The sequence below is a fragment of the Anomaloglossus baeobatrachus genome, chromosome 2, assembly GCF_048569485.1.
Source record: "Anomaloglossus baeobatrachus isolate aAnoBae1 chromosome 2, aAnoBae1.hap1, whole genome shotgun sequence".
Classification (NCBI taxonomy): Eukaryota; Metazoa; Chordata; class Amphibia; order Anura; family Aromobatidae; genus Anomaloglossus; species Anomaloglossus baeobatrachus.
In genome coordinates, this window is record NC_134354.1 from 644,656,838 (window position 1) to 644,683,514 (window position 26,677).

At 51.7% G+C, this 26,677-nt stretch overlaps 1 protein-coding gene across 1 annotated transcript; it reads left to right on the forward strand.

Annotated features, from left to right (window-relative positions):
• Positions 1-2,446: 2,446 nt before the first annotated feature.
• Positions 2,447-25,773, forward strand: BLOC1S1 (biogenesis of lysosomal organelles complex 1 subunit 1). The gene is made up of 4 exons (XM_075334415.1): positions 2,447-2,617; positions 15,506-15,578; positions 22,246-22,378; positions 25,022-25,773. The coding sequence occupies exons 1-4, from the start codon at positions 2,485-2,487 to the stop codon at positions 25,130-25,132; spliced, it is 450 nt and encodes a 149-aa protein (XP_075190530.1). The 5' UTR covers positions 2,447-2,484; the 3' UTR covers positions 25,133-25,773.
• The last annotated feature ends 904 nt before the right edge of the window (positions 25,774-26,677 follow it).

A 26,677-nucleotide genomic window follows, 5' to 3' on the forward strand; every position in this document is an offset into this window, starting at 1 on the left:
TCCAGCCTCCCCCCAGTCTCTGCCTCTGCCTCCCTCCAGCCTCCCCCAGTCTCTGCCTCTGCCTCCCTCCAGCCTCCCCCCAGTCTCAGCCTCTGCCTCTCTCCAGCCTCCCCCCAGTCTCAGCCTCTGCCTCCCTCCAGCCTCCCCCCAGTCTCTGCCTCTGCCTCCCTCCAGCCTCCCCCCAGTCTCTGCCTCTGCCTCCCTCCAGCCTCCCCCAGTCTCAGCCTCTGCCTCCCTCCAGCCTCCCCACAGTCTCAGCCTCTGCCTCCCCTCCAGTCTCAGCCTCTCTCCAACCTCCCCCCAGTCTCAGCCTCTGCCTCCCTCCAGCCTCCCCCCAGTCTCTGCCTCCCTCCAGCCTCCCCCCAGTCTCTGCCTCTGCCTCCCTCCAGCCTCCCCCCAGTCTCTGTCTCTGCCTCCCTCCAGCCTCCCCCAGTCTCTGCCTCTGCCTCCCTCCAGCCTCCCCCCAGTCTCTGCCTCTGCCTCCCTCCAGCCTCCCCCCAGTCTCTGCCTCTGCCTCCCTCCAGCCTCCCCCAGTCTCAGCCTCTGCCTCTCTCCAGCCTCCCCCAGTCTCAGCCTCTGCCTCCCTCCAGCCTCTTCCAGTCTCTGCCTCTGCCTCCCTCCAGCCTCCCCCCAGTCTCTGCCTCTGCCTCCCTCCAGCCTCCCCCCAGTCTCTGCCTCTGCCTCCCTCCAGCCTCCCCCAGTCTCAAGCCTCTGCCTCCCTCCAGCCTCCCCACAGTCTCAGCCTCTGCCTCCCTCCAGTCTCAGCCTCTGCCTCCCTCCAACCTCCCCCCAGTCTCAGCCTCTGCCTCTCTCCAGTCTCAGCCTCTGCCTCCCTCCAGCCTCCCCCAGTCTCAGCCTCTGCCTCTCTCAGTCTCAGCCTCTGCCTCCCTCCAGTCTCAGCCTCAGCCTCCCTCCAGCCTCCCCCCAGTCTCTGCCTCCCTCCAGCCTCCCCCCAGTCTCTGCCTCCCTCCAGCCTCCCCCAGTCTCAGCCTCAGCCTCCCTCCAGTCTCAGCCTCAGCCTCCCTCCAGCCTCCCCCCAGTCTCAGCCTCAGTCTCCCTCCAGCCTCCCCCCAGTCTCAGCCTCCCTCCAGTCTCAGCCTCTGCCTCCCTCCAGCCTCCCCCCAGTCTCTGCCTCTGCCTCCCTCCAGCCTGCCCCCAGTCTCTGACTCTGCCTCGCTCCAGCCTCCCCCCAGTCTCTGCCTCCCTCCAGCCTCCCCCCAGTCTCAGCCTCTGCCTCTCTCCAGCCTCCCCCAGTCTCAGCCTCTGCCTCCTCCAGCCTCCCCCCAGTCTCTGCCTCTGCCTCCCTCCAGCCCCCCCCCAGTCTCTGCCTCTGCCTCCCTCCAGCCTCCCCAGTCTCAGCCTCTGCCTCCCTCAGCCTCCCCACAGTCTCAGCCTCTGCCTCCCTCCAGTCTCAGCCTCTGCCTCCCTCCAGCCTCCCCCCAGTCTCAGCCTCTGCCTCTCTCCAGTCTCAGCCTCTGCTCCCTCCAGCCTCCCCCCAGTCTCAGCCACTGCCTCCCTCCAGTCTCAGCCTCTGCCTCCCTCCAGCCTCCCCCCAGTCTCAGCCTCTGCCTCCCTCCAGCCTCCCCCCAGTCTCAGCCTCTGCCTCCCTCCCCCCAGTCTCAGCCTCTGCCTCCCTCCAGTATCTGCCTTTGCCGCCTCCCCCCCCCGCATGCGCAGATCTCTGGTCTGCATAGAGACACTCCCACGCTCCTTATGAATCCACTTACCTGCTCAGTGCCCGCCGCCATCTTCCTGGCTCACGTGAGTATCCTCTTCTGACACCGGCTTCCATCACGGCGTCCTCCGCGGCGTCCTGCTGTGAGCTCTGCATGTGACGTCCACACAGCACTGGACGCAGCACAGAGGAAGGAGCTGATTGGCGCGCGCCTGTGACCCCGGAAGTGCAGGCGCCGGCAGTTCCGGGGTCAATCAGCTCCCTGTGCTCGGCGGCCACAAAAAAAAAAAAAATGTAAAAAAAAAAAAAAAAAAAAATTTTTTTTTTTTTTTTTTGCTGCCAGAAGGTGCCGCCCCTCACAATCTGCCGCCCTAGGCACCGGACCACGGGTGCCTAATGGTAAATACGGCCCTGCCCCACACACACACACACACATATATACACACACACATATATATATACACTCACACACACACATATATACACACACACACATATATATACACACACACACACACACATATATATATATATATACACACACACATATATATATATACACACACACACACACATATATATACACACATATATACACACACACATATATATACACACACATATATATACACACACACATATATACACACACACACCTCATAGAGCTGCATAGATGGAGTGTTAGTGAAGTAAACAAATGTAAGTGACGTCTCTGGGAAGAAGCTAATGGCCGTTGTTTCCTGCTGACACAACCGCAGCGGCCGGTACAGGGTAGCACGTGAGCTGACGGCTCCGGCCGCAGCCGCTGTATGTCATTGTGCGCCACTTCCGCCCGGTGCTCCCCCCGCTCGTACACGGTTCCCGGCCTCACAGCCGCCGCCATGCTGTCCCGGCTGCTCAAGGAGCACCAGGTGAAACAGAACGAGAGGAAGGAGCTGCAAGGTGAGCGCGGCTTCCTCCTGCCCCGCCGGCCTGCTCGGGTCTGAGGACTGAGGCCTTCACGTCTCTGCTAGTTTTCTCCATGGTAACGCGGCCTGATAGGAGGGCGCTGCTGTCAGTCACGGGTGCGGCGGTGAGGGGGCTGTAGACGCCCTGTTATGGCTGATGTCCTGATATGCTCCTTCTGATGCTCCGTGTGTGCGTTACATGTACTGGGCGGCATTGGTGCAGTGTGTGTACAGGGCTCAAGGAGTAATGGGCCTCCTATGTATCCAGACAGGCTGTTACTGCCTCAGATCCATTATAGGACTGCAGGGGCCCATATACTGTTCTCATGCAGGGCCCCTGTTCTGTCTGTGTGGCCCCTGATAGATCGCTTAGGGTACTTTCACACATCCGGATTTTTGCTCTGCGGCACAATACGGCGTTCTGCAGAAAAACCGCAACCGGCTTTTGCAACGCCGATTGCGGTTTTTTTTGCATTGACTTACATTAGTGCCGCATTGTGCCGTAGGGGCTTGCGTTCGGTCCGGTTTTTGCCGCATGCGGCAGATTTAGCCGATGCGGCGGCCGGATCGAACGTACCCTGCAACGTTTTTTGCTCCGGCAAAAAACACCGCATCGCGCCGCATCCGGCCGCTGCGGCGCATTTTTCAATGCATCCCTATGGAGGCCGGATGCGGCGCGATGCGGAAAAAACCGCATCCGGTCGCCGCATGCGGTATTTTCCACTGCGCATGCTCAGTAGCATGCCGCAACCGGAAAAAACCGGACCGGCCGCATGTAAAAACTATGCAAAGGATGCGGTGTTTTCACCGCATCCGTTGCATAGTTTTCACAGCCGGATTGAGCCGCAGGGCTCAAACCGGATGTGTGAAAGTAGCCTTACAGTGCATGTGCGCCCCCCATTTCAGTGAACAGTGCACACCTATTGTAAGGCCGGTCACACGAGCGGAGCCCCCCAGTCACACCGGGCTCTGGTATATGGACCATGAAATCCACAGGTGTAAACCCGGCCTTAGACCGCTGCAGGCAATCATGGTCGGTGGAAATGTTACTTATGTTTCTTTGTTTTCTATGAAAAAATGGAAGTACTCAATAGCAAGAACTGCAATCACATTAAGGCTAGGTTCACATTTCCGTTGTTTTGCATCAGTCACATGCGTTGCTTGACGCTTGTGACTGATGCGTTGTACAACGGATGACAAGAATTAGGGTATGTTCACATATCAGGTTTTTGCTGTGCGGCACAATCCGGCGCTTTTCTGAAAAAACGGATGCGGCAACAGCTGTCGCCGCATCCGGTTTTTCCCCCATAGACTTGCATTAGCGCCGGATTGTGCCGCATGGCCTTGGCGTTGTGTCCGTTTTTTACCATATGCGGCATATTTAGCCAGTGCGGCGGCCGGATAAAACGCATGCTGCTTTTTTTGCTGCGGCGCCATTTACAATGCAAGCCTATGGACACCGGATGCGGCGTCCTGTGGCAAAAAACGCATCCGGCCGCCGGATGCGGTTTTTTGAACTGCTCATGCTCAGTATCAAACTGGATCCGAACAAAAAGCGGACGAGCCGCATGGAAAAACGTATGCAACGCATCCATTTTTTTCGCCACATCCGTTGCATAAGTTTTTGAGCCGGATTCGGCCAGACAGAAAAAAAACTGATGTGTGAACTTAGCCTTAGAATTCTTTGTCGGACTCCGTTGTAAAAGAGGAGAGCGATCAGCGTTCACAATAGCCGGCCGCCGGCTTTTGAGAGCGAACAGATGATCTCCCGGCGGCCGGCTAATGAGAGCGAACAGATGATCGCTCACATCAGCCGGACGATCAGCCGATCGCTCACAGCAGCCGGACGATCAGCCAATCGCTCACAGCAGCCCGGACGCCGGGCGATCAGCCGATCGGTCACAGCAGCCGGACGCCGGGCGATCAGCCGATCGGTCACAGCAGCCGGACGCCGGGCGATCAGCCGATCGGTCACAGCAGCCGGACGCCGGGCGATCAGCCGATCGGTCACAGCAGCCGGACGCCGGGCGATCAGCCGATCGGTCACAGCAGCCGGACGCCGGGCGATCAGCCGATCGGTCACAGCAGCCGGACGCCGGGCGATCAGCCGATCGGTCACAGCAGCCGGACGCCGGGCGATCAGCCGATCGGTCACAGCAGCCGGACGCCGGGCGATCAGCCGATCGGTCACAGCAGCCGGACGCCGGGCGATCAGCCGATCGGTCACAGCAGCCGGACGCCGGGCGATCAGCCGATCGGTCACAGCAGCCGGACGCCGGGCGATCAGCCGATCGGTCACAGCAGCCGGACGCCGTGGCGATCAGCCGATCGCTCACAGCAGCCGGGCGATCAGCCGATCGCTCACAGCAGCCGGGCGATCAGCCGATCGCTCACAGCAGCCGGGCGATCAGCCGATCGCTCACAGCAGCCGGACGCCGGGCGATCAGCCGATCGGTCACAGCAGCCGGACGCCGGGCGATCAGGCCGATCGGTCACAGCAGCCGGACGCCGGGCGATCAGCCGATCGGTCACAGCAGCCGGACGCCGGGCGATCAGCCGATCGGTCACAGCAGCCGGACGCCGGGCGATCAGCCGATCGGTCACAGCAGCCGGACGCCGGGCGATCAGCCGATCGGTCACAGCAGCCGGACGCCGGGCGATCAGCCGATCGCTCACAGCAGCCGGACGCCGGGCGATCAGCCGATCGCTCACAGCAGCCGGACGCCGGGCGATCAGCCGATCGCTCACAGCAGCCGGGCGATCAGCCGATCGCTCACAGCAGCCGGGCGATCAGCCGATCGCTCACAGCAGCCGGGCGATCAGCCGATCGCTCACAGCAGCCGGGCGATCAGCCGATCGCTCACAGCAGCCGGGCGATCAGCCGATCGCTCACAGCAGCCGGGCGATCAGCCGATCGCTCACAGCAGCCGGGGCGATCAGCCGATCGCTCACAGCAGCCGGACGCCGGGCGATCAGCCGATCGGTCACAGCAGCCGGACGCCGGGCGATCAGCCGATCGGTCACAGCAGCCGGACGCCGGGCGATCAGCCGATCGGTCACAGCAGCCGGACGCCGGGCGATCAGCCGATCGCTCACAGCAGCCGGACGCCGGGCGATCAGCCGATCGCTCACAGCAGCCGGACGCCGGGCGATCAGCCGATCGCTCACAGCAGCCGGGCGATCAGCCGATCGCTCACAGCAGCCGGGCGATCAGCCGATCGCTCACAGCAGCCGGGCGATCAGCCGATCGCGTCACAGCAGCCGGACGCCGGGCGATCAGCCGATCGGTCACAGCAGCCGGACGCCGGGCGATCAGCCGATCGGTCACAGCAGCCGGACGCCGGGCGATCAGCCGATCGGTCACAGCAGCCGGACGCCGGGCGATCAGCCGATCGCTCACAGCAGCCGGACGCCGGGCGATCAGCCGATCGCTCACAGCAGCCGGACGCCGGGCGATCAGCCGATCGCTCACAGCAGCCGGGCGATCAGCCGATCGCTCACAGCAGCCGGGCGATCAGCCGATCGCTCACAGCAGCCGGGCGATCAGCCGATCGCTCACAGCAGCCGGACGATCAGCCGATCGCTCACAGCAGCCGGACGCCGGGCGATCAGCCGATCGGTCACAGCAGCCGGACGCCGGGCGATCAGCCGATCGGTCACAGCAGCCGGACGCCGGGCGATCAGCCGATCGGTCACAGCAGCCGGACGCCGGGCGATCAGCCGATCGGTCACAGCAGCCGGACGCCGGGCGATCAGCCGATCGGTCACAGCAGCCGGACGCCGGGCGATCAGCCGATCGGTCACAGCAGCCGGGCGATCAGCCGATCGGTCACAGCAGCCGGGCGATCAGCCGATCGGTCACAGCAGCCGGGCGATCAGCCGATCGGTCACAGCAGCCGGGCGATCAGCCGATCGCTCACAGCAGCCGGGCGATCAGCCGATCGCTCACAGCAGCCGGGCGATCAGCCGATCGCTCACAGCAGCCGGGCGATCAGCCGATCGCTCACAGCAGCCGGGCGATCAGCCGATCGCTCACAGCAGCCGGGCGATCAGCCGATCGCTCACAGCAGCCGGGCGATCAGCCGATCGCTCACAGCAGCCGGGCGATCAGCCGATCGCTCACAGCAGCCGGGCGATCAGCCGATCGCTCACAGCAGCCGGGCGATCAGCCGATCGCTCACAGCAGCCGGGCGATCAGCCGATCGCTCACAGCAGCCGGGCGATCAGCCGATCGCTCACAGCAGCCGGGCGATCAGCCGATCGCTCACAGCAGCCGGGCGATCAGCCGATCGCTCACAGCAGCCGGACGATCAGCCGATCGCTCACAGCAGCCGGACGATCAGCCGATCGCTCACAGCAGCCGGACGATCAGCCGATCGCTCACAGCAGCCGGACGCCGGACGATCAGCCGATCGCTCACAGCAGCCGGACGATCAGCCGATCGCTCACAGCAGCCGGACGCCGGGCGATCAGCCGATCGCTCACAGCAGCCGGACGCCGGGCGATCAGCCGATCGCTCACAGCAGCCGGACGCCGGGCGATCAGCCGATCGCTCACAGCAGCCGGACGCCGGGCGATCAGCCGATCGCTCACAGCAGCCGGACGCCGGGCGATCAGCCGATCGCTCACAGCAGCCGGACGCCGGGCGATCAGCCGATCGCTCACAGCAGCCGGACGCCGGGCGATCAGCCGATCGCTCACAGCAGCCGGACGCCGGGCGATCAGCCGATCGCTCACAGCAGCCGGACGCCGGGCGATCAGCCGATCGCTCACAGCAGCCGGGCGATCAGCCGATCGCTCACAGCAGCCGGGCGATCAGCCGATCGCTCACAGCAGCCGGGCGATCAGCCGATCGCTCACAGCAGCCGGGCGATCAGCCGATCGCTCACAGCAGCCGGGCGATCAGCCGATCGCTCACAGCAGCCGGGCGATCAGCCGATCGCTCACAGCAGCCGGGCGATCAGCCGATCGCTCACAGCAGCCGGGCGATCAGCCGATCGCTCACAGCAGCCGGGCGATCAGCCGATCGCTGACAGCAGCCGGACGCCGGGCGATCAGCCGATCGCTGACAGCAGCCGGACGCCGGGCGATCAGCCGATCGCTGACAGCAGCCGGACGCCGGGCGATCAGCCGATCGCTGACAGCAGCCGGACGCCGGGCGATCAGCCGATCGCTGACAGCAGCCGGACGCCGGGCGATCAGCCGATCGCTGACAGCAGCCGGACGCCGGGCGATCAGCCGATCGCTGACAGCAGCCGGACGCCGGGCGATCAGCCGATCGCTGACAGCAGCCGGACGCCGGGCGATCAGCCGATCGCTCACAGCAGCCGGGCGATCAGCCGATCGCTCACAGCAGCCGGGCGATCAGCCGATCGCTGACAGCAGCCGGACGCCGGGCGATCAGCCGATCGCTGACAGCAGCCGGACGCCGGGCGATCAGCCGATCGCTGACAGCAGCCGGACGCCGGGCGATCAGCCGATCGCTGACAGCAGCCGGACGCCGGGCGATCAGCCGATCGCTGACAGCAGCCGGACGCCGGGCGATCAGCCGATCGCTGACAGCAGCCGGACGCCGGGCGATCAGCCGATCGCTGACAGCAGCCGGACGCCGGGCGATCAGCCGATCGCTCACAGCAGCCGGACGCCGGGCGATCAGCCGATCGCTCACAGCAGCCGGACGCCGGGCGATCAGCCGATCGCTCACAGCAGCCGGGCGATCAGCCGATCGCTCACAGCAGCCGGGCGATCAGCCGATCGCTCACAGCAGCCGGGCGATCAGCCGATCGCTCACAGCAGCCGGGCGATCAGCCGATCGCTGACAGCAGCCGGGCGATCAGCCGATCGCTCACAGCAGCCGGACGCGGGGCGATCAGCCGATCGCTCACAGCAGCCGGACGCCGGGCGATCAGCTGATCATTCGGCCGCCGAGAGAAAGCATGCGCAGCGAAATCCTAAGGATTCTGCTGCTCAAAAAACGTTACACTCTGTGTTGCTGCTGCCCGACGGTCAGTCGTTCCACGACTGATCAGTCGGGCGGAGGATGCAACGCAGCGTCATCAGTCACAATCCGCCGCTCATACAAGTCTATGGGAACAACGGAATCCGCCAAACGGATTCCATTGTTTACCAGAGCCGCGGATTATGACTGATACAAATTGACGGAAATGTGAACCTAGCCTAAGTGTTATGCTCCAAATCCTCATATTTCATTTAATTTAATAGCAGCCATGGATGGAGGAGTATTAATTAAAAGATAAAACTTAACTTACATTCTTTAAATATCATAAAAAGTACTATGTACTAAGTATTATGAAAAAAGACGTGCAAAAATGCTTGTAAAGGGTGCTTTACACTCTGCGACATCGCTAGCGTTTGCTAGCAATGTCGTGCATGATAGTACCCGCCCCCGTCGTTCGTGCGACATTTGGTGATCGCTGCCGTAGCGAACATTATCGCTACGGCAGCGTCACACGCACATACCTTATTAGCGGCGTCACTGTGACCGCCGAACAATCTCTCCTTCAAGGGGGAGGTGCGTTCGGCGTTATAGCGACGTCACTGAGGCCGCCCAATAGCAGAGGAGGGGCGGAGATGAGCGGCCGGAACATGCCGCCCACCTACTTCCTTCCTCATTGCCGGTGGACGCAGGTAAGGAGATGTTCGTCATTCCGGCGGTGTCACACATAGCGATTTGTGATGCCGCAGGAACGACGAACAACCAGCGGCATGCACCACCAATGATATTTGGAAAAGGAGCGACGTGTCAACGATCAAAGATTTTAGATGTTTTTGAGATCGTTGCACATCGCTTCTTGGTGCCACACGCTGCGATGTCGCTAACGGCGCCGGATGTGCGTCACTAACGACGTGACCCCAACGATATATCGTTAGCAATGTCGCAGCGTGTAAAGCACCCTTTAGTCTCCCAACTAAACCATGTGTAAATACAAAAGAATGGCCATTCAACAATCACACCTCGTCCACCATGGACGTAAGTGATGGAGTATATATATATATATATATATATATATATATATATATATATATATATATATATATATATATATATATATATATATATATATATATATATATATATATATACTCCATCTATCTCTCTGACCTTTTATCCCCACAAATCCCTATATCCAGTGATCATACGTCACCAAAGAGTAGGGGGTGGAAATGCAGCCAATATTAATACTCCCACCCGACACCAATATCAATGATAGGACACTCAACCCCAGAGTAACATGCCACATTTGTTCATCCAATGGCCGATATTTTACTACTATAAGGCCATGTGCGCACGTTCCATTGTTTCTTACGTTTTGGTTGCGTTTTAAACTTTACTGTGTCATTGACAAAATCCATGCGTTTTGCTTCCCCAGCAAAGTCTATGATAAATCAGAAATTCCATTCGCATGTTGCTGTTTTTTATTTTTAGGCAGCGTTTTGTTTGACAAATATTTGCCAAAAGCATTGCCTAAAAAAAAACCAGTATGTCACCTCTTCATTGCGTTTTGTGAACATTTTCCACCCATTGAAATGAATAAGGTGTGTCAAAACGTAACCAAAATGTTTAGCTGTGCGTTTGCACTGCGTTTTGGTTGCATTTTGGATCCGTTTTTGTCAACAAAAACGCAGATCACTAACTTTTCTTCTCTCCCCCTCCCTCCGGCCTCTCCTACTTCTTAAAGTGCCGGCCACTCATTAGGCTCATCTCATATTCACTGCTTCCTCCGCTCACAGGCGCCTATGATTGGTTGCAGTCAGACACACCCCCATGCTGAGTGACAGCTATCTGACTGCAACCAATCACAGCCACCGGTGGGTGGGTCTATATCGAACAGTACAATAAATAATTTAAAAAAAACAGCATGCGGTCCCTCTCAATTTTAATACCCAGCCAAGATAAAGCTTCACAGCTGGGGCCTGGTATTCTCAGGCTGGGGAGTCCCACGTTATTGGGAGCCGGCAAGCATAAAAATATCAGCCAACAGCCACCCGGATTTGCCGCATCCATTAGGTGCAACAGTCCCGGGACTTTACTGGCTCATCCCGAATGCCCTGGTGCGGTGGCAATCGGGGTAATAAGGAGTTAATAGCAGCCACTAAGTCCTAGATTAATCATGGCAGGCGTCTATAAGACACCCTCATCACTAATCTGTAAGTAAAAGTAAATAAACGCTAACACACAAAAATCCTTTACTCTAGCTGTAACTGGAAATCACCTGAGAGATGTCACCACTAATTGCGCAGCTCACTTCAGCTGCTGCGTAGAGCTCACAGCAGGCAGTCTTGTTCTATGAAACTCGCTGTAAGTTTCAGATATGTAGCAGTGCTGGAAGCGTCATGGGACCTCGTGTGGATTACATCGGACCTGGAGGGGTGTTTTGGGGGTTAATAAAGTGGTGAAAGAGGGTAGCTTTTTTGTCTTTTATTTGATATAAAGGATTTTTTGGGTGTTTGTGTTTATTTACTTTCACTTACAGATTAGTGATAGACGCCTGGCATGACTAATCTAGGACTTAGTGGCAGCTATGGGCTGTTAACTCCTTATTACCCCGATTGCCACTGCACCAGAGCAATCACCGGGACTGTTGTATCTAATGGATGCGGCAATTCCGGGCGCCTGCTGGTAGATATTTTTAGGCCTGGGGGGCTCCTATTAACAATGGGATCCCCAGCCTGAGAATACCAGCCCCCTGCTGTTGGGCTTTATCTGTGCTGGTATCATATGGGGGAATGCTATACAATTTTAATTTAATTTTTTACTGTACGTTATAGACCCACCCACCGGCATCTGCGATTGGTTGTAGTAAGACACGCTGTCACTCAGGGTGGGGACTCCTCTGACTGCATCCAATCACAGCCACCGGTGGGCGTGGGATGCAGTGCATATTCAATGAAGGTAATGAGCGGCCTGGGAAGTGAATGCCCGGCCGTGGGAGCAGTGTGACAGCCGTGCCAGTGATTCGGTAAATATGAAGCGCTTGCTCCTACCCCTTTGTGCCAGATTCTGGTCCCATAGACTTTATATGGGAACTGGCATCTAGCCAGATACCAGGGATCAATCCCCCGCTGACCCAGAGTCAGCTGGGGATTAATCTGCCTGTCCTCCGAAACGCAGGGACAAAACGCAAAAAGAATTGACATGCTGCATCTTGGCTGCGTCTTCAAAAACGCAGTAAAAAAAAGATGCACTGTGTGGACAGCAAAATAGAAATCTCATAGACTTTGCTGGGGGAAGTAAATGCCTGCATTTGGGTGCATCTTTGTGACCACAAAAATGCACCAAAAGCGCTGTAAAAGATGCAGTTTGTGAACATGGCTTAAAGGCCACTTCACATATAACGAGATCGAGAACGAGATTGTTGCTACGTCACAGGCTTCTGTGATGCAACAACGACTTTACTAGCGATGTCGTCATGTTTGATACGTACCAACGATCCGCCCCCTGCTGTGAAATCGTTGGTTGATGCTGAACAGCCTGGGCCATTTTTGGCTCGTTGGAGTCCTGCTGGGCAGGATGGATCTGTATATTTGACACCTACCTACGATTTCGTTAACGACCTAGATTAGAACTTTAGTGTGGCACGTAGGCGTGTAGTTGCGTCCCCGTTTTCGCGCCCCCTCTGCACCGATTGATTGGCGCTGAGAACAATAGCGTGTAGTTGTGTCACATTTTCTATGCCCCCCTCTGTACCGATAGGTTAGCGCTGATAAACACTCGGGAACGAAGGAGGGATGAATCTGGGTGCAGATGCAGCTTCGATCCGAAAAGCAAGCAAGCAACCAGGTACAAAGTACAAATGAATCAGGGTGGAGTCACAGGTTCTATTCTCAAAGAAAAGCTCAAAAGAAGTGACAAAGGATGACGCGATACAAAAGTTACCTTTTAGGCCCGCCCACCCGCCCAATTAGAACGCAGTATTGGCCACCAATCGGAGAGGAGGGGTGTGGAAAAGGCGAAGCAAATGCACGCCTACGTGGCTCACTGCGTTTCACTACGCCCCTAATCGAGATCGGAATCGTTACCACAGCTGTTGTGTGACAGGGTCCCGACGATTTACAAGATCGTTACACGGGTCGCATGCTTGTTCCTAAAGTCGGTGTGTGTGACACCTCACATACGATTTCACCAACGACTCAGCAACGATTCGGGAACTGTGACGTAGTAGCGATCTCGTTCACGATCTCGTTATATGTGACTGGACCTTAAGGCTATGTGCCCACGGGGACAGTGTCCTGCGGATATATCCGCAAGACATTCCGCAGGTGCTCCCAGGAAACCGCACCTGTCTGTTTCCATGCTGCGGAATGTCCTGCGGATATGCTGCGGTCATTCTGCATTGAGGATACGGTACCATGGCTTTGGCACTGCATCCTCAATGCAGAACAAGTGCTGCAGTGATCGGGGGAGTTCATACTTACCTCCATCACGCAGCACCTTGCTTTCCGGTAGCCGGGTCACTCTCTCAGCGTCTGCAGGAGAAGGTGGGCGGGCCTGAACTAGCTCCGGCTGTCACATGACCGGAGCTCGTGCAGGCTCCGCCCACCTCTTCCTTCCTGACCTGGATTCACCGCGCTCCTGTACACCGGACGGAGAAAGTGACTCCGGTGAGGCAGGTAAGTATATGGGACCCTGCGGAGAAATCCGCAACAATAATTGACATGCTGCAGATTTTTCCACACGGAAATCCGCATTATTTCCGCTGCGGAAAAATCCGCAGCGTGGGCACAGCATTTCCCAAATGCCATAGAAATGGCTGGGGAGTATATGTCCTGCAGATTTCTGGAAAATCCGCAGCTTTTCTGCGAGAAATCCGCGCATTTTCCGCAGCGTGGACACACATCCTTACACTGCTATGTTAACGTTTGCATAAAAACATTATGGCTTTCGCTAATAGTCCACTTCACTCACTTTCTTCTGATGTAACTGGTAACAAGAGTAAGGCCATGTTCACACGTTAAGTTTTTGGTGAGGTTTTTATCTCCAGTATTTGTAAGCCAAAACCAGGAGAGGGTAAAAATACAGAATTGGGTTCTATTAGGCTATGTGCACACGCTGCGTTTTCATGACGCTGCGTTTTTGTGTGGTTTTGGCTGCTAAAAACGCACCCGCAGCAAAAAACGCATGCGTTTTTACTGCAATTTGGTGCATTTTTGGCTGCGTTTTGCATCTCTGCGTTTTTCCAGTGCATTGCATGGGGGGAAAACGCAGAAAAACGCAGGAAAGAATTGACATGTTAAAAAAAAAAATTAAGCTAAAAAACGCAGCTTAAAAAAAAAGTTGTGTGCGGACAGCAAAAATGAAAACTCATAGACTTTGCTGGGGAAGCAAAGTCATGCAGTTTTGAGGCCAAAAACGCACCCGCAAAACGCGCAAAAACGCCGCGAAAAACGCACTGTGTGCACATAGCCTTATAGTTCTCCTCTGGTTTTGGCTTACAAATACTGAATGTGGCCTCAGACCATCAGCGACATTCTCTTTCTCTGGATATCGGTTTTGTCTAAAGAAAATGAGTGTCGCGGCAACTGATTGGCTATAGGGCTCACATGACACAACGTCACAGGAGACTCCGGGCAAATGTCGCTAGAACAACAGCAGGGTTGAATATAGGCTATATGTGGGGAAATATGGTGACTGAGAGATTTTGACTCCGTGGTTTGGATTCAGCATACGTCAGCTGCGTCCAAACCACTGCGATGTACAGTACAAGCACAGTGGAGGGATTCCTAGAAATCCTGTGCCCACTGTGCTTGTTTTTTCCGCAGCAAACACTGACCTGTGGTCCCGGTCAGGACTCGCTGCGTTCTGAGCGCATGGAGTCCTAATCGTGGGCACATATGGTACCCTTACATTCCCATGATGAGCTATTGGGGAGTTTTTGATGTTGCAGAATTTCTGCACCTATTATGTAAATTAGGTTACTTGTGTTTTGTATCACTTTATTTTTTACTTTGCTTTTTTTTCTTCTGTTTGTTTCTCATGTTTTAAAAAAAAAAAAGCTGTTTGTTTTGTGATTCTTCCTGGTATTTGGCTTTGACAAAACTGAAGTCATTTGCTAATGTGCAGATTACATGCATTTTTGGTGCATTTCCTCATATTATTTTAGAATGCTATACAGGCTTTTTTTTTACCAATTGACCAAATGATATGATTTAGACAATGTAGCAAGCTCTGCGTTTGACATCATTCCCATGTCCGTGCTGCAGTCCTAAGTACCGTATTTTCCGGACCATAAGGCGCACATAAAAGCCTATGATTTTCTCAGAAATCGAAAGTGCGGCTTATAACCCGGTGCGCTTTATATATGGATACAGTACGGTACATCGATTGAGCATTACGGCCACCGTAGTCAGGAGCCTCACTGAGTGCGGTGATATGCGCTGTAGAGCATAAAAATCACTTTATAATACGGGACTCACCGAAACCCGCAGGCGCTGGACCTCAGTGCCGGCGAGTGTGTATGACATTGACGTGTCATGCACACAGGCTTCAGAAGACAGAGGAGCAAGATGGCCGAAAGAGGAGGCGCCGGTCTCAGAGAACAGTGCCGCCCATCTGGACAAGCAGCACTGGAGTGACTGGTTTCAGTGAGTACCGTATTATAAAGTGATTTTTATGCTGTACAGCGCGGCCTGCGCTCTTATATACAGCATGTTAGAATGCTGTATATAAGGGCCCACTGGTGGTGGCCGCAGCTTAGGGGCCATATAACTGGTGACAGGTTCACTTTAATGCGCCGCGGCTTATAATCCGATGCGCCTTATATATGAACCTAGGCGCCTTAGCCGGCGCTCATTGCTAATGAGGCTTATAATCCGGGGCGCCTTATGGTCCGGAAAATACGGTAATACTGTTTGTTTTTTACAGAGAAAAGAAGAAAGGAGGCCATTGCGGCAGCTACAACCCTCACCGAGGCGCTAGTAGATCATCTAAATGTTGGGTGAGTAAATATCTGCAGGGAATGATCTGCGGGCAGCCTGTTATAGAGCGGAGGAGCGGACTAGATTGTTTGAGAAGATTTAGTATAACATGTATTTTATTCATTTACAACCAGGATTAGACTCTGCATTTCACAGGCTGTATACAGGCTGCAATGCCCGGCTGGCTGTGGGCTATTACCCGAACTTGCAGCGTCATAGCTTGAGTCAGGAGACCCACAGTCTGGGCATTATGGTTCATATACAGATTGTGAAATCCGCCCATCTGGACCTTGCCTAATTCCCAGCTCATTCCATCTTTAGGAGCCTAGTGGGTGGGCTTTCTACCGTATATGACTGACGGCCTTCCCAATATGACTGCAAATAGTTGAAGATGAATCGTAGTGGGACTTTACACCTAACTCCTAAAATTTAAAAGTATAGAACTCTATATTAATCTGACAATTGACTTCTTCTGCTGTATTCCTTTCCTTTTTCAGAAACTACTGGTTTTTAAACCACAAATTAACAGTGCTTTACTTGCCCTCCTCTGGTCCAGCCCGCTGCTCTCTGTGTTGTCTGCAGTTAGTGAGCTCAGTGGCTCATGCCAATAGGCAGAGCTGCTAAATGCACTGATTGGCTGCTGCACTACTGTTGGCATCACGTCAGCGCTGCAGACAGTAATGGAGCGGCAGAGATTTGGTGCTGGACCTTGGGAAGGTGAGTAAACCGCAGTTGATTTTTTTTTTTTTTTTTTCAAATCAAACTGAGGCAGGGGACAGAAGTTTTCTGAAACCAGTAAATCCCATTAATCAGCAGATAAGGAAGTGGAGCTGCGGATTAAAGGCCCCGTCACACTAAGCAACATCGCTAGCAACATCGCTGCTAACGAACAACTTTTGTGACGTTGCTAGCGATGTTGCTGTGTGTGACATCCAGCAACAACCTGGCCCCTGCTGTGAGGTCGTTGGTTGTTGCTGAATGTCCTGGGCCATTTTTTAGTTGTTGCTATCCCGCTGTGAAGCGCAGATCGCTGTGTGTGACAGCGACAGAGCAACAACTAAATGTGCAGGCAGCAGGAGCCGGCTTCTGCGGAGGCTGGTAACCACAGTAAACATCGGGTAACCAAGAAGCCCTGTCCTTGGTTACCCGATATTTACCTTTGTTACCAGCCTCCGCCGCTCTCACTGTCAGTGCCGGCTCCTGCTCTGTGCACATTTAGCTGCAGCACACATCGGGTAATTAACCCGATGTGTGCTGTAACTAGGAGAGCAGGGAGCCAGCGCTCAGTGTGCGCTGCTCCCTGTTCTCTGCACGTGTAGCTCCGTGCGCTGGTAACCAAGGTAAATATCTGGATCCCACCAGCAACAGGGCAGGTTGCTGGTGGGATCGCTGGAGCGTCGCAGTGTGTCATCTCACCAGCGACCTCCTAGCAACTTACCAGCGATCCCTATCGTTGTTGGGATCGCTGGTAAGTTGCTTAGTGTGACTGGACCTTAAGGCTATGTACCCACGTAGCGTTCTGTCCCTGCAGAAATTTCTGCAGCGATTTGAACAGCACACGTGCGCTTCAAATCGCTGCAGAAACCGTCCGTACTGAAAAGCCGATTTCATGCGCTCTGGATGCAGCCTCTCCTATAGACAGAGCGGGGCCTGCATCCAAAGCGCATTAAAGAAGTGACATGTCACTTCTTAGAACGCAGCGCTTCGGCAGTAGCCAAAGCGCTGCGTTCTAATACGCCACGTGGGCATGGATTAGGCACAATCTTCATAGATTGTGCTGGGGACGCAGGACGCATGCAGTTACGCTGCGGTGCAGAACGCAGCGTAACTGCATGAAAATACGCTATGTGGGCACAGAGCCTTAAGAAGGCTTTTTTTGCAGGACTCGTCCCAGACTTCCTTTTACTTATTTTAAATAATGAAAACAGATTTTTCTACTGATATCGCAGCAGATATCGGGATGTTTCGTTTTCCATAACTGCAAAATTCTTACTGTAAACACTTCTTACCAACATAGTAGTAATGATATAATAATAATATAACAATGATGGTAGTAAACACTGGTCTGATCTCGATTTTCGGTAGCATTAGATAACTTTAGGGGTAGTGGGGGTTTGCTAGGATTACAGTGTGATGTGTGGGGCTGTGCCACTCATCTTATCATGGCATACGCCCGCAGAGCTTTGTCACCGGATTTCCTCCTTCTGTACCAACGTCTGCCACAGGAAGAGGATGTTACTGTAACAAGAAGAGAAGACAAACGCTCTGAGGGTTTTGGCAAAGGTTGATTACTGATTGTGGCAGTAGCTGGTACTTGAATGTACAAATGATGGGGCAGATGGCATCTGGGAAGCAGTGTAGCTGCCAGTGGGAGGGGCAGGGAGGCACTGGAAGGGCATTCTTGATGTGCGAAGGGCAGTGACTAGTGTCTGGGCATTCAGGGTGGCAGTGAAGGTTTTAGCTGAGATTAGGATGGCATTGTGACCAGCAATTAGAGATGATGCACTGTATGGAGCAATATGAACGTCAAAAAAAGACAGTTGCACTCTCTAATGCTAAAGCATGCAAACCATAGATGTAAGAATGTAGACATGCCTTACTGCTAAAGGAATCTAACAAAAAAAATGAGATATTTAACATACAAAAATGGCCATTTCCATATCTGCCCAGTAGTCCCGTCAAGGCATAGCTCATACAGTGGGGAGAAAAAAAAGTATTTAGTCAGCCACCAATTGTGTGCCACCAATTTTTGTTTCTTTGTGTTTAAGTTCTCCCACTTAAAAATATGAGAGGCCTGTAATTGACATCATAGGTGACCACAACAATGCGAGACAAAATGAGAAAAAAAAAAATCCACAAAATCACCTTGTCTGATTTGGCAAGATTTGTTTTGCAGATTATGGTGGAAAATAAGTATTTAGTCACCTAAAAACATGCAAGATTTCTGGCTCTAACAGATCTGTAACTTCTTCTTTAAGAGGCTCCTCTGTCCTCCACTCATTACCCGTAGTAATGGCACCTGTTTGAACTTATCAGTATAAAAGATACTGGTACACAACCTCAAACAGTCACACTCCAAACTCCACTATGGTTAAGACCAAAGAGTTGCCGAAGGACACGAGCTGCACGAGGCTGGGAAGGATCAGGAGTCCTGGTCCCTTTGCAGAGAAACAGCCCCAAAGCATGATGTTGCCACCCCCATGCTTCACAGTAGGTATGGTACTCTTTGGATGCAACTCAACATTCTGTTTCCTCCAAACACGACGAGTTGTGTTTCTACCAAACAGTTCTACTTTGTTTTCGTTAGACCCATATGACATTCTCCCAATACTCTTCTGGATAATCCAAATGCTCTCTAGCAAACTTCAAACGGACCTGGACATGTACTGGCTTAAGCAGGGGAACCCGGCTGGCACTGCAGGATCAGAGTCCCTGGCGGTGTAGTGGGTTACTGATGGTAGCCTTTGTTACAGTAGTCCTAGCTCTATGCAGGTCATTCACTAGATCCCCCCGTATGGTTCTGGGATTTTTGCTCATCGTTCTTGTAATCATTCTGACCCCCATGAGCTGAGATCTTCCATGGAGCCCCAGATCGAGGGAGATTATCAGTGGTCTTGTATGTCATTCATTTTCTTATTATTGCTCTCACAGTTGATTTCATCACACCAAGCTGCTTGCCTATTGCAGATTCAGTCTTCCCAGCCTGGTGCAGTGCTACAATTTTGTTTCTGGTGTCCTTCGACAACTCTTTGGTCTTCACCATAGTGGAGTTTGGAGTGTGACTGTTTGAGGTTGTGGACAGGTGTCTTTTATACTGATAACTAGTTCAAACAGATGCCATTACTACGGGTAAGGAGTGGAGGGCAGAGGAGCCTCTTGGAGAAGAAGTTACAGATCTGTGAGAGCCAGAAATCTTGCATGTTTTTAGGTGACTAAATACTTATTTCCCACCATAATCTGCAAAAAAATCTTGTCAAATCAGACAAGGTGATTTTCTGGATTTGTTTTCTCATTTTGTCTCTCATAGTTGTGGTCTACCTATGATGTCAATTACAGGCCTCATCTTTTTAAGTGGGAGAACTTGCACAATTGGTGGCTGACTAAATACTTTTTTCCCCACTGTAGCAGGTTCTTTGCCCGTACAGATGGAGGTTTTTAAACCCAGAGAAAGACTTCAGTTCAGAGTAGGTTCCCAGTAATATGAGACTGTCTTGACGTGACTACTGGGCAGATATACAAATGGTCATATTTGTATGCTAAATATCTCAATTTTTTTCTTAGATTTCCTTTTGCATGCATATCTATATTCTTACATTTATGGTTTGCATACTTTAACATTACAAAGTGCAACTGTCTTTTTTTTTTTTTGTCATATGTCATGTTCAGTTATGCACCTGTTCACACTGCATGTTTAGGAGTGTCGACAGTCTTTTTGTGGAGCAATATCGATGGCATCTTTGTTATTTAGCAAGAACTTTTAATGAAGCTCCTGCTTTCTCTTCAAACCGGTCGCGGCTGGTGTGACAAATCAGCGACAGGTGCAGTCTGGAGGCGAATTGGCGCGGGATTTGAACCACGCTTCGCTGATTCGCCGCACACAGACACCTCTATATACACCCCAGCAGCCTTTATATACACACCAGCATATACACCCCACAAGCCAAAGCCCCTAGCAGCAGCCTCCAGCACAGTAAAAAAAAACAAAACAAAAACACGATTATACTCCCCTTGCACTTTCTTCTCTTTTCATACTCTGTAGTACTTTCTCCCTCCCCTCGCTGGCCCTGCAGACTGGGAGATCCGGCTGCTTCCTATTTCCTCCTTGGCATGTCCCGCCCACCTCTCTGCTCAGCTGCCTCCGGATTGGATGTGGGTGTTGCTGAGGGAGTGGTGCGGGCAGGCCCCTTAGATACCCGACTGTGGCCTTAGCAACGTGACGCAGACTGTTTTTGCTCATGGACAACTCTATGTTGTAGTGATGGGCAGTCTGGCTCTTTTTGGTGATCCGGTTCCCATGGCTCTGCTCACCAAAAGGAGCCGGATCTTTCAGATCGTTCTCTGCTCCTTTTTAAATACGTGTTCACGCCAGGTGATCACATATTTAAGATTATAATAACTCCGCCCACCCGCGGCTAAACCACACCTACTTACAAGTGACCAATTAGATTGAGTAGGCGGAGTTTAGCCGTGGGTGGGCATGGTTTTAGCGGCGCGCCGTTTAGAGATTTTAGTGGCTCATACTAGTGATCCGGCTCCTGTCAGTCACAGCAGGGAGACTGATCTTTGTGTCGGATCGTTCACGACCAACACATCACTACTACGTTGCACTTTCAAAAGTTAAAATGAGATCCAATGTCAAGGTTTAAGTTTTTGATACCCCTTTACAAGGAAAGTTGCTTATAGATAGTCAAAAGGTATTCACAAGAAATGTGGTGTACAAAAATATTTTAGGTTAATATTGTTAATTAATATATTATAGTGTCGATGTACTTCTTTCGTCCGATGATTTATTTAAATAGTTAGATATTCATGTAATAGTTTATATATTTTGATGATCTGTTTAATAATTTCGTTCATTTGTATTAAGTTTTATGAACAATGACATTTATTGATAATGTATATATTTTACCCTATATATTCATTGCATTATTCTTAAATCTTCATAAATAAACTACACACATATTCTAGAATACCCAATGCGCTAGAATCAGGCCAGCATCTAGTGTCTCTATAACAGAGGATCCACCAATCACAGTAGGTGATGTCACAGCTGACCTTCCTCCCCTCCCTTCATTATCACCTTTGCACACGCTCATTTGCTGCTACAATACAAAATATAGAGTCCGAATCGCTCTGTTGCTGCTAATGTACATGTAGATTTACTGAAACAACAAGTGTGAGTCTTACAAAGCCCCAGTGTGAAAATGACAAGATTTCTATCTAATAAAAGATCTGGGGGAAAAAAAATTCAAAAACTGTTTTAAAACCAATACATTTAACACGAAATAACTGGTTTGAAATAGGTAATGTTGTGATCACATATTCCCTTTAAGTGACAACACTTTCCAGTAATGTGATTATTACCCAAACCACTGCTCTTTGCCAGTCTTTCATTTGGCTCATAGTTGTGATATGGTGTATATAAGTGATTTCTGCCCTGAAGTCGGTGATTGACTGCAGCGGTCACATATGCCAGTACATCATATTATCTGCCATGTAAGACTATACATTAAGAACCCTGACTAGTGAGAGTTTTACCTATCAGATTGATGGGTAAACAAAAATCTTTAATAATTGCAAAAGAATTTGCAGTGGATTTCATAAAGGCACAGGTCAGTTTTCACAGCATTATAAAAACAAACAAACAAAAAACAGTCGTCATGTGATTTATTTAAATCCCATAAACTTTTCTGGAACTGTGATTTTTGAAAATACACAAGAAAAATGCATCAAACACTCTGCCATGTAGTATATCTTTCTACCACCAGGTGGCAGTGTTTAATCACTGAATACATTGCACTTCAGCCCTTATATTAGGAGTTCCTAACACAACAAATCACAATGAGCGTTTTTCAGTTCAGATCTGTTTTTTGATTTTTAATTAATTTCTAGTGCCATTAAGAAGATGGACGAGCTACGATGTAACTAAGACATCATTCTTGTTTCCTTTCTTTTTTTCGGATGCAGTGTGGCCCAGGCTTACGTGAATCAAAGGAAGTTGGACCATGAAGTGAAGATACTGCAGACACAAGCCTCACAGTTTGCAAAGCAGACAACACAATGGATCAGTCTAGTGGAGAACTTTAATCAGGCGTTGAAAGTGAGTTCTCAAGTGTTAAGGTCCAGTCACACTAAACAACTTACCAGCGATCCCAACAACGATAGGGATCGCTGGTAAGTTGCTAGGAGGTTGCTGGTGAGATGTCACACTGCGATGCTCCAGCGATCCCACCAGCAACCTGACCTGGCAGAGATCGCTGGAGCGTCGCTACACGAGTTGCTGGTGAGCTCACCAGCCCCCAGCGCCGCGTGGAAGATGCTGCGCTTGGTAACTAAGGTAAATATCGGGTAACCAACCCGATATTTACCTTGGTTACCAGCGCACGCAGCTACACGTGCAGAGAGCAGGGAGCAGCGCACACTGAGCGCTGGCTCCCTGCTCTCCTAGTTACAGCACACATCGGGTTAATTACCCGATGTGTGCTGCAGCTAAATGTGCACAGAGCAGGGAGCAGCGCACACCGGGTGCAGCTGCACAGGGTACATATATAGGGTATAGAGTACAGGGTGCAGCTGCACAGAGCAGGGAGCAGCGCACACCGCTTAGCGCTGGCTCCTTGCTCTCCTAGTTACAGCACACATCGGGTTAATTACCCGATGTGTACTGTAGCTAAATGTGCACAGAGCAGGGAGCAGCACACCGCTTAGCGCTGGCTCCCTGCTCTCCTAGCTACAGCACACATCGGGTTAATTACCCGATGTGTACTGCAGCTAAATGTGCACAGAGCAGGGAGCAGCGCACACCGCTTAGCGCTGGCTCCCTGCTCTCCTAGCTACAGCACACATCGGGTTAATTAACCCGATGTGTCCTGCAGCTTCATGTGCACAGAGCAGGAGCCGGCACTCACAGTGAGAGCGGCGGAGGCTGGTAACAAAGGTAAATATCGGGTAACCAAGGACAGGGCTTCTTGGTTACCGATGTTTACTGTGGTTACCAGCCTCCGCAGAAGCCGGCTCCTGCTGCCTGCACATTTAGTTGTTGCTGTCTCGCTGTCACACACAGCGATCTGTGCTTCACAGCGGGACAGCAACAACTAAAAAATGGCCCAGGACATTCAGCAACAACCAACGACCTCACAGCAGGGGCCGGGTTGTTGCTGGATGTCACACACAGCGACATCACTAGCAACATCGCTGCTACGTCACAAAAGTTGTTCGTTAGCAGCGATGTTGCTAGCGATGTTGCTTAGTGTGACGGGGTCTTTACTCCTAGAAACCTGAGAAGCTTAAGGCCCTGTGCCCACACTGCGGATATTGACACGGATTTTGATGCAGATTTTCAGAAATATGCAGCAAAATCTGCATGTCCATAGTGAAGCCAGCAAAGTCTATGAGGATTCAGAAGTGCTGTGCCCACGTTTGAGTATTTTCCCTTGCATATTTGCTGCAGATTTCTTTTTTTCTGCACCAAATACACAAGGGAAAAATAAGCAACGTGGGCACAGGACTTCTGAATTCTCATAGACTTTGCTGGCTACACAATGGACATGCAGATTTCTGAACATACACATCAAGACTACACAGCGGGGGCACTGGGCCTAAAGGGGTACTCCCATCTCCAAGATCCTATCCCAATATATAGTAGGTGTAATAATCATAGCAAATACCTTCATATAAAAATGTAGTATAGTTCTGATTAGCTATGTCTCTTACCTCATGAGCAAGGTATTGCAGCTTAGGCTGTCTATGGTTACGACCACTAGCAACTAACTAACAATAACTGAATCATTGTAATCATCAAGAGACATAGCTAATCAGAACTATACTACATTTTTATTTGTATTTCCAGCTGGAGGTATTTTCAAATATTATTTTTAAACCTACTATATATCGGGATAAGATCTTGGAGATGGGAATACCTCGTTAAATATGACCAGTCAAATAAAGTGGTTGTATATAGATAAGAGCAGAGCTCTAGATTCATTCCAGGTAACACTGCACATCAGGCTTATGAGTCTTAAAGCCGCTTTACACGCTGCGATCTCGCTAGCGAGCGTACCCGCCCTCATTGTTTGTGCGTCACGGGCACATCGCTGCCCGTGGTGCACAAAATCGATTGGACCCGTCACACTACTTACCTGCCTAGTGACGTCGCTGTGACCGGCGAACCGCCTCCTTTCTATGGGGGTGGGGCGTTCGGCGTCACAGCGATGTCACAAAGCGGCCGCCCAATAGAAGCGGAGCGGCGGAGATATGCGGGACGTAACATCCCGCCCACCTCCTTCCTTCCTCGTTGCGGGCGGCCGCAGGTAAGGTGAGGTTCCTCGTTCCTGCGGTGTCACACATAGCGATGTGTGCTGCAGCAGGAATGACGAACAACATCGTACCTGCAGTAGCAACGATTTTTGAGAATAGGGGAGCATGTCACCAATTAACGATTTTGCGACCATTTTCGATCGCGCGTAGGTGTCACATGCAACGGCATCGCTAACGCAGCCGGATGTGCGTCACGAATTCCGTGACCTCAACGATATCGCTTTAGCGATGTCGCTGCTTGTAAAGCGGCCTTTAGGCTTAGATCTGTCTTTTTCTACTTGTCATTTGCAAAATTTTGACCACCTGAAAAAAAACCTACTGTAGATTTAAGGGGATTGACAGAGACTACAAAAATTGACATTTGATCTGTAAAATATGTAATCAGAATGAGAGAGGCTTTATATTGTCTGTTTGTTTTTTCCAACAGGAAATCGGTGATGTGGAGAACTGGGCTAGAAGTATTGAAAAGGACATGCGTATAATTGCCACTGCCTTAGAATATGTGTATAAAGGCCAACTACAGTCTACTGCCTCCTGAGACGAGACTGATACCTTCCATACTACACGGTCTTCAAAAGCAGATTTTCCTGTAGAAGAAATCCTACGTTGTGTGGCAGGATTGTACAGCTATTTCTTGCATTATCATTTACTGAACTATTTATTGTGCAAACCTTCCAAGCCGGCTTTAATCTAACATCAATATTCTGTGACCTGGGGAAGGAACTCACGCCTGACATGGTAGTGTTGTGCTAAACCTTACAGGAAATAGAATATTTAGCAGTGCTAGAAAATAGTGTTACTAACAATGTCCGAAATGTCCAGGATTGACAAATCTGCTTTCATGGCTATTAGAAGATAAAACATTTTTGTAATCAATTCTTTCAGTTAATTTATTAATTTCTTAACGGTTCCCTGAGAAATAGTTGATTTCAGAGTATCCTGTTGTTGACAGTCATCAGTCTCTGAAGTGGTAGAAGACAGAACATGTGCACAGCAATGTGGTTTTTCCATTGCTGTGTGTTATTTTCATGTTATGGGGCTCTCGAACAGCACTTTTTCAGGCGCAAACACGCTGTGTGCACATAACGTTTATATAGTGTATTTCAAAAAATGGGTCTCCTAAACCAGAACCTCCCCCTCCTTAGGTTAGAGCCTAAATAAAGTGCCAATCTGATGCTTTATTGTGTCCTATTAACTTGGTGTTTGCATCAGCTCATGGTTTATCACAGACAGGAGTAGAAAAAAGCGGGAGCATAGTTATCAGAGATCGAGGACAAGTCTGTGGACTAAAGGCCGCTTTACACGCTGCGACATTGCTCAAGCAATCTTGTTGGGGTCACGGAATTTGTGACGCACATCTGGTCGCTTTAGCAATGTCTTTGCGTGTGACACCTATGTGCGATTTTGAATTGTCGCAAAAACGGTCAAAATCGCTCATCGGTGACATGCACCCCTAACCTCAAATATCGCTGTTGCTCGGTGTACGAAGTTGTTCGTCGCTCCTGCGGCAGCACACATCGCTATGTGTGACACCGCAGGAACGAGGAACCTCACCTTACCTGCGGCCGGCCGCAATGAGGAAGGAAGGAGGTGATCAGGACGTTGCGTCCCGCTCATCTCCACCCCTCCGCTTCTATTGGGCGGCGGTTCAGTGATGCTGCTGTGACGTCGCTGTGACGCTGAGTGAACCGCCCCCTTAGAAAGCAGGCGGTTTGCCAGTCACAGCGACATCGCAGAGCAGGTAAGTGCGTGTGACGCTGCCATAGCGATAATGTTCGCTACGGCAGCGATCACACGATATACGATGGGGGCGGGTGCTTTCGCGCTCGACATCGCTAGCAATTGCTAGACATGTCGTAGCATGTAACTCGGCTTTTACAGCGTATTATGGCTGCTCATGATGTTTATAAAAAAATTAGGGCTGGTTATAAAAGTAAGGCAAGGACAACACTAGAGATGAGCGAACCGGTCCCGGTTCGGCTCGAGGTCGGTTCGCCGAACGGAGGTCCCGTTCGAGTTCGGCTCGTCGAACGTTCGACGAACCGAACTCGAGCCAATAGGAAACAATGGCAGGCAATCACAA